We start from the raw sequence: 18,409 nt of genomic DNA, 5'->3' as shown, positions 1-18,409 counted from the left end.
CTTAAATATGTGGAAATTAAAATAAATGGCATAATTTTATATTAGTTTTAAATAAATAAATATGAGTTACAAAAATGAATAAATTAAATGAATGGTTTTGTTGTATTCATTTATTTTCATACATATGATTTATTAGAATTTTACACATTAGTTATAAAGTTTCAATATTTCACCTTTTTGGGACTTATTAACATACCGTAAACACGAAATTATACATTGTTGTAGGGTTACACAGTAATATAAATTATGAATTTCTGGAGACATTAACTTACATTTAGGTACATATTAGCTAAATATTAGCTAAGCTAAATATGAAACAAAGGTAGCTGAAGTTATAATTGGGTAAGATTATCTGTGCTGCTGTATTATTGGCTAAGAACATCTGTTTTATCAGTAAGTGTAATTTATTAAAGCCCAATGATAAGGGACAGTTTCAAGCCATCAAAAAGCTTCTCATATACATAATATACTTGAACGAATATACGTCACGTATATTAAAACAGGAGAAAGAATAACGAGGAGTAAGTAATGTATCATATCAGTTAAAATCTAATTCGAGAAGCAAAAGTAAAATACAAGTTAGAGTACGTGAAATTGGAAATTCAAAATCATTACCGATCCACCACTTAGCTTCACTGGTCTCGAGTTTTGATGGTGAATTGTTCTAGTAATATCCCGATAAAAAAATTCGTTTTAGGCTAAAATTGGACAATTGATTTTGTTCACATAATCTGAACTTTACAAAAATATACACCAATTAATATTTATAAAAAATAATGACAAATTAGATTGCTTGAAATTTAGATATAAACGTTTCATTCACTGAGGAAATGAACAAATTTACGAAAAATTTAAATAATCTTACTACAAACGCCAGGGAAGTAATCGAATTACTAGAAAATATTTTTTTGACGTAGTAATCTGCATAAAACTAAAAATATATACATATAAAATATACTCCTAGAGTATGCGGTAGTAGGAAATGCTGGATGTGTTGGTGGAACCGAAACAGGAATGTATCCCATTATCAGCTGTCGATACATGTGTATGTCAGGAACATAATGGATGTTCACCAACTCATGTATATTTCAGGTCTGCATCCAACATGTCTGCCTGGATACACTTCCATTTCATACATAGAGCTTTAAAACGTTAATGGCTTCAGCAACATTTAGGTGTTGATTGCAATACATAAATAAATGCTTGTGAACATGGGTTTGTTTGTAATTCATTGTCCTTTTACAAGGTGTATAATCATTTGATGATATAGTTAAAATGTCATGATTTACAATAAATACAATTTGTAAACCACTGAAATGGGAATATTAGCAATAGTACAGTAGTTAGATAGGTTTTAGTATAATTTACATTATAGGTGTTACAAAGATTTTGTATTTTAGGCCAACATTCAATTGGACTGTAATTCAAGTACAATTTAGTGGAACAAGTTTGAAAAAGCAGAAGTTTTACCCGTTTAACAGTTATAACAAGTTCTGGTATCTAAGATCGGTAAAAATATTAATAGACATGATTTTCTTATGTACGTTTTATGTTATTTTCTGCACAATGACTTGCAAAACTCGACCTACCTTTTTATTTTAAGATAACATCTTCGTAAGCAATGGTGCATTTTACACCAGTGTAGACACTATGGATTTTGCAACCATCAATTTGGATATGTATTCTCATCAATGATAATAATATATCTTTCCTATCGATGCGTTATATTCCAGGTGTAAATGTCTCCAAGTTTATAAACAAAATATGCATATCAAAATATCAGTCTACCTCAGATTTCACCTATACTCATGTATTTGCTTGAATAATGCAATATAATCAGCTTTACCTACTTTTGATGCCAACCCACTTTATGTCAAGATAACATTTAATCAAGTAACTAAACGTTTTTTAAGATTTAATATTTAAATATTCATAGTTCAATCACGTGCATATTTTCACTACAGTAGTTGTTGCCTGGTAAATCAGGCATATAAACGTTTGAGATGGTTAAATTACGTTTTTAAATAGGGAAATTCGCCAAAACGCTTTTTATTGAAAAGTTATTTACAAAAATATTACATTAATTTAGTTCCAAAACATAATTAGGCCTATCAAATAATGCATCTGTTACAAACTTGCTGGTTAAAATGATAAAGATTTTAAAAACGACTGTGTTACAGAAGTTACAGGGTGCAAAGATTTTTCGTGTTATAATTTTATATTAAATACGTGTTAATAAATTGTAACTAGTTTATACGTCCAGTAAACCAATTGCTAAGAAGAATATAGCCTTTTATTTTCAAAAATAAACTTTATACAGCTAACGTTAAAGTTTATATTTTGCCTAGGAAAGTGTTTTGTTCCAAAGTAAGTTTTTGTATGAGTAAGCTCTGTAAATTCGAGTGTAGCGAAAGTTTGATTTAAATTACAAAACTATTAGTACTGCAATCTTTGTAAAAAGAACACATCGGAATAAAATGACAAACGTGACACGTTTTAGATTTTATTAAATAACACATTTTTATTACTTTACTAAACGTATATAAAATAGATTTGTTACAACCATTAAAATACAGTAATGTACCGCACCCTGATATTTTATTTATAGAAAACCCGTTGCACCTATGGGAAAATACGGTGCTTTGCACTTTAAAGTGGAGTATTTTTTGTTTCAACTAAGCGGATTTTCATTCATCTGATACAAGTATTGCAATTGAGCTGTTATTTCGTGGAAGACTTAATCCAGCTTTAACATTGAATTATTTATTGTTTTTTACGTTTAGACAGCATTGATACATTTCAATATGTTATTCTATTGGCAATACCTAATAATCTCGATTTTAAAACTCGATTATAAATATTTGTTATTTAAATGTTCAAATTAATTGGTATATTAATTCATATTGGTCTCTAAGTTAAAAAGGTATTTAATAATTAGTATACATATATTCTTCTTCTCATATAAGGAATGCATTGTAGATATTTAATTTGTTTTCTAGCTAAAAAACATAAACAGTGTTGTACGAGAAAATGTTTAGCATAAAGCCTATGACTTGTTAATACATCTATTATCGTATCTATTACCTTAAATGGTTAATAAAAATAAAAATTAAATGAATATAAAGCGTTTAAAACTTTAATTTCTTATTTAAAATGTTTTAGTACAAAATACTGTATTACATATCTGAGCTATTTATTATTATTTACTAAATAACTATTTGTTATAGGACACTAGACCTTACCTGGGATTGCTTTAGAAATTACTTCAGGATAGACCTAGGGGTTGCAGTATTATCACTTAAATATAATAAATAGGTGATTTGGCGGTATTTGAACCCGGGACCTCCGAGAACAAAGTCCCAAGCTCTAACACTTTTTCAGTCACAATATGTTAGACAAAAATAAGAGGGTAGACATTTGATTAATATAAACCCTTATGGACACCCTCATCTCTAAGTTTTATATACAAATTAACTACTTAAATCAATTATAGCAGCACCATTTTACAGGACCTATTTTTCAGCCCTTCATTTTACTTTCGTGCAGACAGTCACTCTAAACAAGTCAGCTTGCTGTGTTAGAATCGATTTACATTTCTAATTCTTTTCCTGTGATTGTCTCGTCAGCCACTACCCATAAAAATGTCAAACAAATAAAAAGCCTATTTATTTTCAACAATTTTTAAAACATAAAAATAATGTAAATCGATTTGATCTTGTGTTTATAGATCAGTTTATACAACTTTACTACTGCGGAACCTAATAACTAAGAAATTTAGTGATATTTGATACTCAATGCTGTGACTAGCTGACATTGAATATGGAGTGCAGTATTATACAGACGGGAGGGTCACTTAGCCAACCACTTTAATAAAGGTCAATGAAAATAGTTCAAGTGGTCTGGGGTCTTGATAGCAATATTTAAACTTTAACTAGACAAAGTCCGCACTTCTTGTGTTTGTCTATGTAATTTGGTTACGTTTAATGCTTACTCCATTGACAAAATTGCAGGCGTATATTATTTTTTTATTTATTAAGGCAATTACATACAGTTTCATAATGTGTATGTAAATAACCGTGTAACTTGGTGGGCAGGATGAATACCCATAACTGTTTTAGTAAAACGTTTTCTGCATTCATACCAAAAGATATTTTGTTCAAAAATTTAATATAGTTAGTAGCCTACCTGGTAATTATTGAAATTTCGATTGGCGTCGATTGCTTTAGTACCGAATCCAATCCCTTGTAACAAAGCAACAAGTCAAAAACAATCTTTTAAATTGTACCTTTGATCACCCAGAGCGGAATGGCATTTCGCTGCGTTAAAGTAAATGAAATGAGGTTTTGCGGTCTTTATCAGAGAGCCAAAGGGGTAGCTTTCTGGAAAAGCTTTTGTTTGTTCTAATTAAAAACTGTGGTTATTTCCCTTGGTACAACATTTAGAGTAATTTAGTCTTAGTTATTGGTTATTATGATAGAAACTTTAATAGTTTAAGAAAATATAGTGAATTCTTTGTTATTTCTTCTGCCATTGTGGAAAATGGTAGATTTTTTATGGCAAGATCGATTTATTTGGGCTAATATAATTTAAAGTTTTTAAAATATACAATATAGATAAAAAAGGTTATTTGAATCGATATTTACCTCGAAACTATATTTCTCCGATAACACGATTTATTACTTTGTTCCTTTGCAATTCTTCCAGTGTATTACGTAATAACATGATTGTATGAGGTTTGATGAGTCATTAGCAATGTTTGGTATATCGGTAATGTCAACCTAAAGTACATTTTCGTGATATGCATACCGACTTAAGTCGATAAAAAAATATTTACTAGTCATTTGAAAGACAGGCAGAGCTTAAATGTGCCAACAATGGCATCTCAGAAACTATAATATTTAGAGAACACTTCAAATGGAGAACATTAACTAATTTTCATGAAATTAAGCAATGCATATTCTACTTTTAAAAAAGGGCTGCTATTTCTGAATGTATTTTAACATTTCTCATAAGACACCTTGTATTTCATGATTTTTTTTAAGAATTTATATGTAATCTAAATGGTTTTTATTCTTAGATTTTTTTTCTAATGGTCTATTTAAGGAGCTGCATTGTGCTACTTCTTGGAAAAACGTAGCTCGCTGTTTACATTCTGCATCCTGTTCCTTCTATACGAATAAGTTTGGAGAATAAATGCTGCAGGTGAATCTTAATGTCTTAAAATCACATTTACATTCTAAAATGATAGTAAAATGTATTGAAAATATGAGTTCTACTTCTTAAATAATGACAGTTCTTTTGTAACCACCTCTCTTTTACGATTTTTTATTTTATATTCAGATAATACTACTGATTCATTCCTCATTGATGCAATAAAGACATTTTTGTTTAGTGTTATTTTTTTATTAAAAGTTTTATCAATGTTAAACTATCTGTTAGTTTCTTGCTTGAATTTTTTAATTAAAATATAAGGAAAAATATAGCATTCATACAACAGTTTTTACATCAATCATACTATTAACAAATACTACTACAAGTTACTAAAGACACGAGATAAAGAGGTATTTACATAGGCACTGTGTCATCGACACTACAATAAATTTTGTGCTATAATTTATGACTAAACTGAGGTCCTTTACATACAAAAAATATATGAAAGTACAAATATACGTCAAATAACACTTGTGCTAATTACACTTGTACTGTGCTCACAATACGGTAAATAAATATAAAATATGGTAAGTGTTGATCGATTTCTATTGACAATCCAATCATCATCAGACCCAATAGGCCAATCTATTTGACGTAATTTTGTACTTTCGGGTAATTTTATAACACTTACGATGCTGATCAAGAAGCTATTTATAACAAAATATGTACAACTTTAAATACCAATTTAGTTTTAAAATATGCTATGATAAAATAACATTAGATGAGATATTCCCCCAAACCTAAAATAAAATGACGTGTGAAATAACATTGGTTACATGAATTTTTTCTAGATAAGCCTGGTTTTTTAATTATTAAGAAAAACCTATTTGGTCACATTTAATGAGTTGTCCTGTGTATAGTTAATGACATATTTATGTTCTTTCGGGTAATTTTATAAAACGTACGATGCTGATCAAGAAGCTATTTATAACAAAAAAATGCACAACTTTAAATACAAATTCATATTTATAAAATATCATATCAGCTATGATAAAATAACATAAGAGGAGATATTCCCCCAAACCTAAAATAAAATAGTGTGTAAAATATCATTGGTTTCACGATTTTTTCTCTATATTAGCCTGCCTTTCAAACTATGAAGAAACATATATATTTTGGTCACATTTCATGAGTCATGCTGTTGTGCACTAAGTATTATAATCCAATAAATTGAGAAATTCAAACAGCATTCTGCGAATTACATTTTTATTTCTGCCGTAGAAGATAAAAAAAAAAAAAACACAATAATACCTAAGGAATTTGACAATGTTGAACTGTTATATACGTATAGTTTGTTGATGTTAATATCAAATGTTGTACAGTATTATGAATAAGCCCGTGTATAATTTTCCCGTAATGTATGCCATTTAGTTGGCAATCAAAATGACATTAGCTAGTGTCGGGCTCTCATCTCGTGTATCGTTGCTGAATAATGCAATATTCGTCTGTACCTCGTTCAGATATTGGAGAATCCCCTTCTTGTCGTTTGAATCCAATATACAAAGAAAATATCCTTCTATGACATTTTGAAATGAGATTTAAATTTCTCCTGACAGTGACCGCTAAAATAGTTGTCTTTGATAAGTACTATGAATGCGTACGGCTGAAATGTCGTATCAAGTAATTAAATAACACCACCAGTCCTTGTGCGAATGTCTATAGGGCGTTCCCTATAAGCGAATGTCCTTATAGGGAAAAGGATATTACCGTAGGTGGCATAGATTGGCCTAAACTTTGTACTGATTTACTTTTTCATTTTGGTGTGTTTAGAGTTAAAATCTAGCCAGACAAATTCAAATTGTTTCAGTCTGAAGATTTTCTTCCTATTGTGGGGTATTGTATGGTTGGATTTCAAATATCCTCGTAACTCTAAAAAAGAAATGAGACAGAATTTACCACAGGGATTAGTCTTACGGTTAAGTTTTTTTTTTAAATATATTCTCATTTTGATGCGAATAAAAGTGTATTCAGCATTAAAGGGTTTATGGGAAAATAACAGCTCAGCCATTCTTGTCAATTAAACTATGCCATCCAATACTAAATGCGTTTGGTAACATCAAATTACTGAAATATTTTACTTAACCTGACATAAGATTATTTTTTTAAACATAATATGATGTGAAAACATTCGGGAAAACAATTCCACGAGAAAGAGTCTGAGAAAATTCCTTTTGATCCATTAGAAAAGCGTCCAGTTGATATAAAGCAAATGAAGGGAAGTTTTGATGTCTTTACAGACAAGCCAAAGGCTTCTTTATGTTAATGCTTTTATTCGACCACAATTGGGATTCTAACTTTTCCTTTCCTGATTACTTTTGAATCATTCAAAACTTTCAGGACCTCCCTTAACAGTTTCGTTCATAAATATAATTTTAGTAAAATACTGTTTTGTAAATTTCTTAAAATAATTTACATACTTACATTGTGTATTTTGCACATGTAGCAGAATGTATTAGTAATGCTGTGTGGTACCAAGAAATATTTGACCTATTACAATTGGGTGAATGCAATCGATATGCGCAGTTTGAATACATAGGATATGCATAAAAGCGGCATTAGCTCGATACTTTCTGTGTTAAGTCAATGGAAAAGCAATTTCAATAGATAAGTACCGGGTGTCCCACGAAGGGGTTTAAACGTTTGAATTTATATTACGCGCCCATTCATGCACCGAATCTTTTGAAAGTTTACACAGTTCACAAAGTAGGTTCTAAAAATATTCTGGAAAAATTTCAACTCCCTAACCATAGTAGAAACAAAATGGTGGCATATTGACATATTTACCAATGTGCTTTCTATAAAAACCACTTTCATGATTTATTATTAGTTATTTATTTATTAGTTATTTTTAGTTTTCCATTAGGCTATGTTCTAGTTTTTTTTTTATTTTAAAGTCATATTGTCCTGGAAAGGAACAATACAAATATTTTATAAAACCAAAAATAAATTTTTTAATGTTTTTAAAGTAACGTTTTTTAATATGCCGCCATTTTGTTTCTACTGAGGTTAGGGAGTCGAAATTTTTCCAGAATATTTTAAGAACCTACTTTGTAAACTGTGTAAAGTTTCAAAAAGTTCGTTGCATGAATGGGTGCGTAATATAAAATCAAACGTTTAAGCCCCTTCGTGGGACACCCTATATATAGGACAAGAGTATGTACTCCTCAAGATAATTATGCCAAGCACATCATTTCGTCCGATCGTCAAAAAGACATCTGACTGATATCATGGTTATGACACTTCCCCTGTACTTCCAGTCACTTCGCCTGTACATCAATGCCCAATTACCTACTTTTTTTACTTTTTTACTTTTTTTACTTTTTTTTCTACTTTTTTATCTTTAACGTCATACTTAGGTTAACTGACAGCCATACCGTTTTTTTTTGTTTTTTTTTTTTAGTTATTGAATTGTTGCAATCATGGTTGTAATTAAGTGAACTCTAGGTGTGGGGTTTTCAATTAAAACACATTTTAGTTAGTCAGTGACTCAGTTGGCTGTTAGACAGTAAAACCATAGCAGCAAAATCTTGAGTTGCGTTGTATACTTCCTCCACTTGTAATGTATCAGTACATTACATGTTTGTAAAGTAACAGCTCACCCAATGTTTTGCTATGCTCCAAGCATATGCCTTGAGCATCATGGGCGTGTAAATATAATTTTAATACCTTAGGCTCTTATATTATCTCTGGACACGCAAATATTTTTTTAAGAAGAAAGTACCAAATAAAACTAATGTTCATTATTTTGTTTGTTACAGCAGTCAGTGGGCTGAGACTATCAGATCTACAAGGCCCAAGTTGGCCCAACCGTGGTGACAATGCCCAGCTTGAATGCAAGTTCGACACTGAAGCTGCTAAACTGTATTCTGTCAAGTGGTACAAAGATGAGTTCGAGTTCTACAGATATATGCCGGACAGCCATCCCAGCAGTCAGGTGTTCCCTGTACCTGGCGTCTCAATTGATGTAAGTATTTAATTAGTCTACTGTATGTATCGCAATAACGTATAGTATGTTTAGGAAATAAATAAGTAAGTAATGAAATTAAATAACTTCTTGATCAGCATTGAACATGTTATTGAATTTATAGAAAGAATATTTCTCAACACTTGAAACAGATATTTACATTTATACTGTTAACTCTAAAAAATGGTAAGTGGTAATCAGTCTTGTTAGGGCACTCGAACCGTCATGAGACATGATAGGCGGGTGTCTTCAACTTAAAATCCGATGGAATACAATTACCCTTTTAATTTCTTTGATCAGCTGTGTATGTAGGCTGCTTGGGACAATCTAATTAAATAATAAAAGCTCTGTGAATTGTTTGCTTAGGTGTGATTGAACCTGGGGTATATTTATAAATATCCTACTAGTAGATAATCTTTGATCTTTAGGCAACCATAATTTAAAAGATCTATTATATTATTAAATTGATACAGCCAAACTTCTGGTTACAGTTTATGGCAATCAAGCAATTGAATGTTTATTTAAAGTAAATAATACATGTGTAACTATATCATACAGCTGTAGTTGTATACAGTATAGATAAGTAAGTTAAAAAGTTAAGACATCACAAAGTTTCTTGGCTAAATTTCTAAGAAACCTTTATTAAATTTAATTGTAAATACAAAAAAATAGAGTAGTTAATCATATTTCTAACTTCCTATTTGTATGTTCCAATTTGTAATCCTTATTTGTATACATTTGTAAAAATCTAAACACAGTCATGTATGTTTGTTGCTTGACTAAAATAAATTGTTGTTTAATTTTTCCTATTTGAAAAAATAGAAAAAATTATAGTCAGCATTAGAGTTGTACTGAATATGAGTTGTCGATTAATCAACCTGGGTATAAAAACAACTGGGTAAAGCAAATCATGTATAATGGTTGTATGCGAATTATTTGTAAGACCGTAAATAGAAGTAAGCCTATTGTCTTTTAATCTACTTCTTTAAATTGAAACATCGTGTAATTAAGTTGATTCTACAGCCAGTAGATTCACTGTGGATGCAATCCAGGTCGTATTGACTAGTCCTAGTCAAACTTAATTAGCCCTGATAAAATAACAAAGTTTCTTTAAACAACTCATGAAAACTGTAGTGTTCTGCTTGGGACAATCTAATTAAACAATAAAAGCTCTGTGAATTGTTATCTTAAGTGTGATTGATCCTGAGGTATATTTTATAAATATTCCACTAGTGGATTATTTTGTACAAATTTTCCGATGGTATTTCTTTAAGATTAATTCTTTAGTTTGCATGCTCTTATAGGCCAAAACAGATTAACATACATATTATACATTTTTCTGCAATGCATACACTTTTATGCAATGCAGCCCAATCTCTTTACCGGTTTCACCTATATACATAGCTTACAAATAGGTCGATATTGTTCAGACGCTCAGAGCATAGTGCCAATCGCCGGTTCTTCTTTCACATTTAGGCTACTAAACACTTGTGTGTTATGTTCTGGCAACTTATTCTTAACTATTCCATCCAAGGCTTATACATTTGATTTTTTAATGTAATGCTTGATATCTAAACATCGCAAGTTAAACGAGGCTGAACACTTCTGCTACATATGGTGCGCTTGTCTTTCCGTTTGTTGAAAAATTTAATTTGAAATGATACTAAAACTCTTTCAAAAATCTTTATGAAAGTATAGTGGTATTTCGTGCAATACTACGTGTAAGTAAGTATTTATTTAACTATACTATGGAAATTTACATATTAGTAGAATTATGATAAATACAAAAATCCCCATAGTCTGCTTTAAATTTATTTAGGTTTGGATGGTTTCCACAAGTAGGTGATAAATTTAATTTTATGTTAGGACGAAGAGAGCTCCTCTCAAAAAAAGGTGGGGTGATTTTTTCTATTTTATACTGAGGGGCAAGTTTGATTTCCAACGGAGGATAATACATTCCATGATATTGTATTCTACTTATTACGCACAAAGTGAGGTGTTAGTAGTTTTTGTTAATAGACAGTGGCTTAAAAATGAAATCCACTAGTATTTGGTTTGGTTGCAGCTAATCATTAATGGAAACTTTCTATTAAGTTATTCGCAAACTTACTAAAAGCCCAACGTTCATAAGCTGGATATTAACGAATCTTAAATTGCAATAACGTTCAGGCTTTGTAGATAAAGTTTTTTAATAAGTTTACCTTTAAAGTTTAGTTTTTTTTATAAGTTTACCATTAAAGAAATAAATATTTTTATATTTTTTCAGGAGAGCAGATCGGGGATTGACCGAGTAATGCTAACAGACTTAACTTTCGCCAGCAGCGGCAGTTATAGATGTGAAGTGTCCACAGAAGCTCCAAACTTCGAGACTATCTTCCAAAACCACAATATGACCGTCCTAGGTAGGCCAAATATACACAAGTAAACTGCAAGAAACGAAATCACTAATGGTCTTACTAATAGACATAAAAAATAAAAGGGAAATACCTAAAGATTTATGAAATAAAAAAATCATCTGTTGACAAGTTTATTGGCAACGAACAATTAAGTTAAAGATTATAAGATTTTTTTGCCTATCTTTTGTATGAAAAAAAAACATTAAACTTATTTGGTTTAAACATTTCGATAGGAGGAATAAAAACTAATTTTTTTACTGTAAGTTTAGAAACTAATTAAGTAAATTAATATTTAATCTTGGTTTATGGTACGAATTACAGATACCACTGTATTTCAATTAACTAAGTTAATTAGTTCTACTCCCTGATATGTCCACCAACAAACAAAAATGTTTATACTTTCTTAATCAAGTCAAGCGGACTAAAGGTTAGAGGTTTATTACAAAAATATTATTCTATTATCTTTTCCGTGCACTCATGATCGGGGTTATAGAATACATCATGTAGCTATAGGTTCTAGTATATAGCCCCACATCGGCTTAGAGGCTATAAGTTGATTGCAAGTTACCAATTCTAATAGCATTATTATATTAGCGTTTCCATGTACATCGTGCTAGAAGCTATAAGTTGATTGCAAGTTACCAATTCTAATAGCATTATTCCGTCAGCGTTTCCATGTACATCGTGCTAGAAGCTATAGGTTGATTGCAAGTTACCATTTCTAATATCATTATTCCATTAGCGTTTCCGCGCCACACCCCAATCATAGAGGGGATGGAGGAGACATACTCAGTACACGATGAGGTAGCGGTCAACTGTACAGCGGCCCCTTCCAACCCTACGCCCAGGGTCTACTGGTACATCAACAACCTTAAGGTAAATATTTGCCTAACTAAATATAGGCTTATGGGACAAGTGTGTTTGGATAAGCGATCACGCTTTGATGCAGTGATTCAGAATCTAATTTAAGCTGCAAGCATGCATATTTAGAAATTAAGTAAGATTAGTTATCTCAGAGAAGGAAACCTTTTGTATCATTGAAAACTCTTACCCACACAATTTGGACACATAATAAGGCATATAACAAACTTAATGTTTTTAAGGTTATGGAAACCCCTTAAACAAAATTATTCTTGAAGGTGCAGCAGTTTGAAACGTATATTAACAACCTGATAACAATTATTAAATTGTATAATTATTACTATACAGTGAAACATGAATTATATTATGAAACAATATGTTTCATGATAAACGTACGTCATGGAATTATTATAAATCGTAACATATCAAGGGAGCAAGAAGGTAAATGCATAGAGCACTGAACTTCTGTCACTAGGGTCCCGGGTTCAATCCCGCCAACAACGAAATGGCGTGTAGTTATTTGATAATGCCACGACCCTCTAGTACCATCCTGAAGCAATGTGTGAAACAGTTCAGGGCTTGACACTGCCGTTCTATGATGAGATGATGAGTATACGTAAATAATTTTGAAAATATGTATATGCCAGGTATTGTATGTTTTACCTGAAAACGTTACAACGATGTTCACTGCAAAATTTCCATGCTGTCAAATCTACCAAGATTAATGTAATTTTGGCTTTCTGTTGAATGCAAAATGTTACTGTTTTCAGTATGTTAGCTGACAACCGGAATAGTTATAAACGTAATTCATAAATCTTTGTGAAAATGAGATTGTTTATTTATTTTTGTGAGATTATATAACAATAATCTCATTTTAAATTAGATTGTAAATTATCATTTAAATCTCCTATTTTACTATCAAATCAATGTGGATGGTTTATTTATACACGTGTAAAGTACATTACCTACTTAACTAGAACTATATGACAAAATATTATATTTAATAATCCTATTGCTAAATAGATTTTTTATTATATTTATTTGTAGAAAAAAAAGGTTCTTACCGTAAAGGAATACAAAGAGTTTATACATACATAATAATGTACTACGTCCAGCCATACACAAAAACATGTTTAAAATATTATAAATAAATTAGATAATTCATTCATATACCTGCGTCTTTTATTTACGGAGAGTAAGTTAAAATACGTCTAATAACACTTGAAACATACTCTATTTACACTACTGTTTTGACAAGACGGTAAATTTGTAAAATATACAAGATGGTAATGGTTTTTTTTAGTCATATCAAGCATTTTTTTATAATCCTGTGATAAGTTGTTGCCTGTAAAAAAACTAAGAAAACATAACATGATGTTTTTCTACTAGTTTATGAATTTAAAAACCAAAGAGGCCACCTAATCCTCACGATTGGCATTTAACCAATCTGGAACCTTGGTAAAATATCAAGAGATGAAGATATTGTGAAATATGAGATGGCGGGTAAAGGATATTGGCAATTTCAGCAACGTCTTCATATCAGCCTGTCATGGATCCAACTTTATTATATGTTGTATGAAACTTTAATTCACAGTTATCCTATTTAATGTCACATTAACAGAAGGTTAACTGTAGGTTATTTATTTTAAATTTTACTTGGATATTTTAACGGGGAATATTCTTTTCTTAATGCTTTGATGTCCACTAGCAGTATCGTAAACAACCCTTGACGTAATTCAGCAGAATCAAGAAAAATATAAGTTCACTTTTTGCATTTAACTTTACTTTACATATGCACCTCCACTAAATCATAAAATACATTACTCCTTTACTAACGTTACAGATATTTGTTTATCCATTACTGTATTCTCTATATAGGATCAGCAAGAGGTCAAGAGGTATTGAATACATTCAACCTACCGTATCTGGACAATAGATATTGATTACTGTACTTTGATCAGAGCATAAACAAAGTTGCTATTTGATAATCAATCACGGATTGGGCTTGATGATAACCATTGTGCGAACGAAAACGATAACCTTTATGATAACCTTTTTACAGTATAAATGGATATTGTCCTATTGTCTTTTAAATATAAATCAATATTGTGCTCTTGTCTTTATAAAATAAATAAATATTGACCTCTTGTCTTTTTAAATAATAACTGTACAAGTACAACTAACAAACGTCCTATACTTAAAAGTGTCTAGTCTAGCCTAATGATAGGCGTCTCAGATTTAGTAGGGAGAGACGCGTTCAATTCACGGCACCTTCACAAACGTTTAGGGGGCTTGGCTTCAAATGTCATATATACCACTGATGTAGAAAGATATCAATTTGCTACTCGGAGACTTTATATGTTAAAACTTATGCTAAAAGCCTTATCTTATGAGCTACCATCACTTGTATGTAAAATACTAGTTTTTTGTAACTAATCTTTCTAATGATTTTCTTTGCAGGCAGACGACTACCTAGTGGACTCTCCTGACAATCCAGTAAGGTATCCTGACAACACCTCTACAACCTGGGCCACTCTCAAGTTCGTCCTCCAGAGGCAGCACTTCCTGGGCCCCGGCAAACTGCTGTCTCTCCGGTGTGACGCCGAGGCACCTCACATACAGACACAGTCCACCACGAGGGAGGCACGACTGCCGGGCGCTCTGAACGAGATGCTTGCTCAACAGAAGAGGGAATCTGGTATGCAAACTTTACAAAACTATTTTGAAATCTCAAAAATACAGTTTATTTTCAAGAATGCAATAATAGCCGGAATGTTTAAGTTTGGTAAACTGGCGCCACGATTAAAAAGGTGTTGATAGACATTTACTCAATGCTGGGATTTGATGGTGAGACAGAAGTCACGCATACTATGTTTCTTAGGGTTTAGTACATAACCGCGTTGTAGTACATAACTCGTTGGGGAGGGAGCTGGTCTAGTGGGTAGAGCACGGGATTCCTGGTTCCTTGGGTCCCAGCTTCAAATCCCGCCAAATCACCAATGGACTTTATCTAAGTGATAATACCGTAACCCCTAGGTCTAGCCTGAAGTAATGTGAAAAACAATTACGGGCTCGTCCCTAGCGTCCTGAAAAAAGAAAAAAATTACATAACTGCGTTTTTTGTTTATTAGATTTTGCCAACTTAAAACATTGGATTTATTAAATTATGTACAGTTGTGGAATAAGGAGGTTCTGAATAAGTGCTTAACTTTTCAGACTCTGGAGATACAACTGTAAGGGTGGGATAATAAGTTTATAGTATTAGATTTTTTTTATTCTATAATAATTCATTTTAATTTCAAATAAGCCTAATCTGATTAATTTTGTACACAATTTTGTGATTGAGTAAATGTTTGGAATCAGCAGTTGTTTTTCTTAGATTTAGGGTTATTTCAGTATTAATTTTTCAGATTAAATTTATCTGTTTCTAACCCTGTTTAAGGCGTGTAGCCTAAAGTGCTGAAACTAAAACTATAAACAGGTAAACACAGACAAAACAGGTATAAAACAGTATAACCTATTTTTACCTCAACATATAAAACTAGAAACTATATACTATGTTACCCTCCTGGTCCAATAGGGTTTGAGATTATTGATATTTTACAGTATTTTTGATATTTATACATACCTAAGCATCTTAAAGGGGTTTACAAGGTTTCAATTCCTTCGATAGCTTATACCTAAGGGTACAATGCGTTATAAGCGGTTTTTTGGCTGAAATTTTATTTCATTCAGGAGATTATGTTTTCTTCCTGGCATTACTTAAGACATCATACAGAATCAGAATCAGAGTCAGGACCTGAATATAAAATCTTCATATAACCTTAACTGTCAATAACCATTTTAACCAATGCAATATTCAAAGTCAAATTACAAGAAGAAAGAAATAACATTGAGGGTCAAAAATGATTTAAAAACTAAACCTACTTCAGACTAAGTTGCATAGCTCAAATAAGTTGGAGATTTTAAACATTAATTTTAATGTTTTACCTATTTGAAAATACCCTTATAGACAATATGTGGACAATATTTTTATTTTTTCTTTCTCATTGACTCTATAAAACTTCAAGCTTGCATATACATAAATAAAATTATAATTCTATTTTACCCATGCAACTTATTCTCTCAGGTGCTGGTGCTTCAAGGTCAGAGATCTTTGTCCTGGTCTTCACTACAATCCTGATATCAACGTGACATTAGCTATAAAATAATTATCTTCCAGAAGTACGTTCAGACTAATCATTATTAAAATGCGAAGAAAGATTTCTTTTTTATCTGAAATTGTATAAAAACAACTTTCTGAATGTTGTCCGTTTTGCCTGTTCTTAAATTGTTGTTGAATTGTTAAACATATGCATGCATAAATTATTTGGCCTATATTTTTTGTAGATTCTCCAAATAGTGGCCAATTTAAGTCCGGAATGTACAAAGACACTTAATGTATTATTTTATACGTCTTTTTTAAGCTTTCTCACAGATTTGAGCCTACTGTATATTCAACCCATGTAAGATACGTAAGCTCATAAAATATTTAAATTGTATAACCTTATTGAATTTATAACTCGATTAGTACTATATGCACATAAACAGATTGTTATTTCCAACTATAAATATTGTGTTGTATAAGCACGTACAAAATTTGTACACATTGAATATTTATGATAGTATATACTTTTTATAACCTTAAAGGTAGTTAATGTATTAAGCTTAAAAAATAAGATTTGGCTTTGGAATCCAATCCTTTATTGCCTAAATGCCATTGAAAAACAAATTGGAAAAAAATACTAACCTATATTGGACAATTTTGTTAAAAGTTAGGATTTACTTGTACAGATTCAAAAAAAGGTTAACAGTTGAAATGTACCTGTTTTGAGAAATATAGTTTTTAATATTATATTAAGTGTAGTTTTTTGGGGTATATAATTTGTTTTATGACTTAGGTTTACTACATGATTTAATTTGTAATCATAGAGGATAAATTGTAATATTGTAAGTAAACTTGCCTATCAAAATCTGCTCTATTGTGCTAGCTAACTCTATTGTAGCCTAACGCAGAACTTCACTGTAACAAGCTCCATCGATGTCCAATTAACAAACCTTAACTGTGTAATATTAATTACTTTTAACCCAGTTATTTCCTAGTCTTGTGGATCATTTTCAAGAAATTTCAAAGAAAAAGTTCCTTAAAGTATTTGTCCAAAAATTAAAAACAAAACACTGACAAACATTGACTAATATTGTGCAATCTATTTAGAATGTATATAAGTTATTTGTAACCATGTTCCTTATTGTGACAGAGAAATAATATGTTATATCATTGAAATGTATCAAAATATTTTGTAAATACGGGCTGAATAAGTTTCAATGTTTCGCAATATAATGTATGTAAGATTATACTAAAGGGAAATAAAATACTGTATACTGTTAAATTTGTTTTACAATATCCCATTAAACATATGACACGGTACAAATTTATATATCCATATAAAGCTAACAATGCTCTTTTGAGAAAACTGTAAGCCGTAGAGCTATCAACCAAATACTTGTATGAAAGGCCTTCCTGTATATGTGAAGCCTTCCCGTAATGTATAAGTTTTTCGATAAACCTTCTCTTAAGGGTACGTACCATAATTAAAGGGTTGTTTTATGACATCTAAAATATTGCATTTAACTTAGCAGTTACATTAGATTTTTTCTTTCATTTCTTTTATTTTCCCCTTGGTTAAACGTGTAATTCTTACAGATTGCCTATGCTAATAAAACATTTTTTTTCCTGCCAAACAGCTCATTTTACAGCTTATAAACATAAGAGGTGTTCATTGAAATAAGCAATAAGTACAATTAATTGAGCTTTGCCTCTATGACCCATGGTAGTGCGTTTTAACTGTTTCTTATAGTTATAGTTTTCAAAACCCTCATTATTCTTCTGTATTCTCACCCCGTAGCGAAACACGAGCAGAGCAACTAGTTTTAATAC

The 18,409-nt window shown here is 30.9% G+C and overlaps 1 protein-coding gene across 1 annotated transcript in view; it reads left to right on the top strand.

Annotated features, from left to right (window-relative positions):
- LOC128994553 (uncharacterized) overlaps nucleotides 1-17,851 on the top strand; it is a 31,193-nt gene extending 13,342 nt beyond the window's left edge. Inside the window, exons 2-6 of the mRNA XM_054419176.1 lie at nucleotides 8,970-9,175; nucleotides 11,442-11,577; nucleotides 12,314-12,447; nucleotides 14,893-15,130; nucleotides 16,562-17,851. Of these exons, the coding sequence (XP_054275151.1) occupies nucleotides 8,970-9,175; nucleotides 11,442-11,577; nucleotides 12,314-12,447; nucleotides 14,893-15,130; nucleotides 16,562-16,626 (779 nt within the window). The 3' untranslated portion in view covers nucleotides 16,627-17,851. The remainder of the gene's footprint in view (nucleotides 1-8,969; nucleotides 9,176-11,441; nucleotides 11,578-12,313; nucleotides 12,448-14,892; nucleotides 15,131-16,561) is intronic.
- The last annotated feature ends 558 nt before the right edge of the window (nucleotides 17,852-18,409 follow it).

The sequence above is a fragment of the Macrosteles quadrilineatus genome, unplaced genomic scaffold, assembly GCF_028750875.1.
Source record: "Macrosteles quadrilineatus isolate MER2022 unplaced genomic scaffold, UCM_ALF_1.0 Scaffold_5__1_contigs__length_97177068, whole genome shotgun sequence".
Classification (NCBI taxonomy): Eukaryota; Metazoa; Arthropoda; class Insecta; order Hemiptera; family Cicadellidae; genus Macrosteles; species Macrosteles quadrilineatus.
The sequence above is the reverse complement of the archived record's forward strand: the minus strand, read 5'-3'. Positions and strand labels throughout refer to the sequence as shown.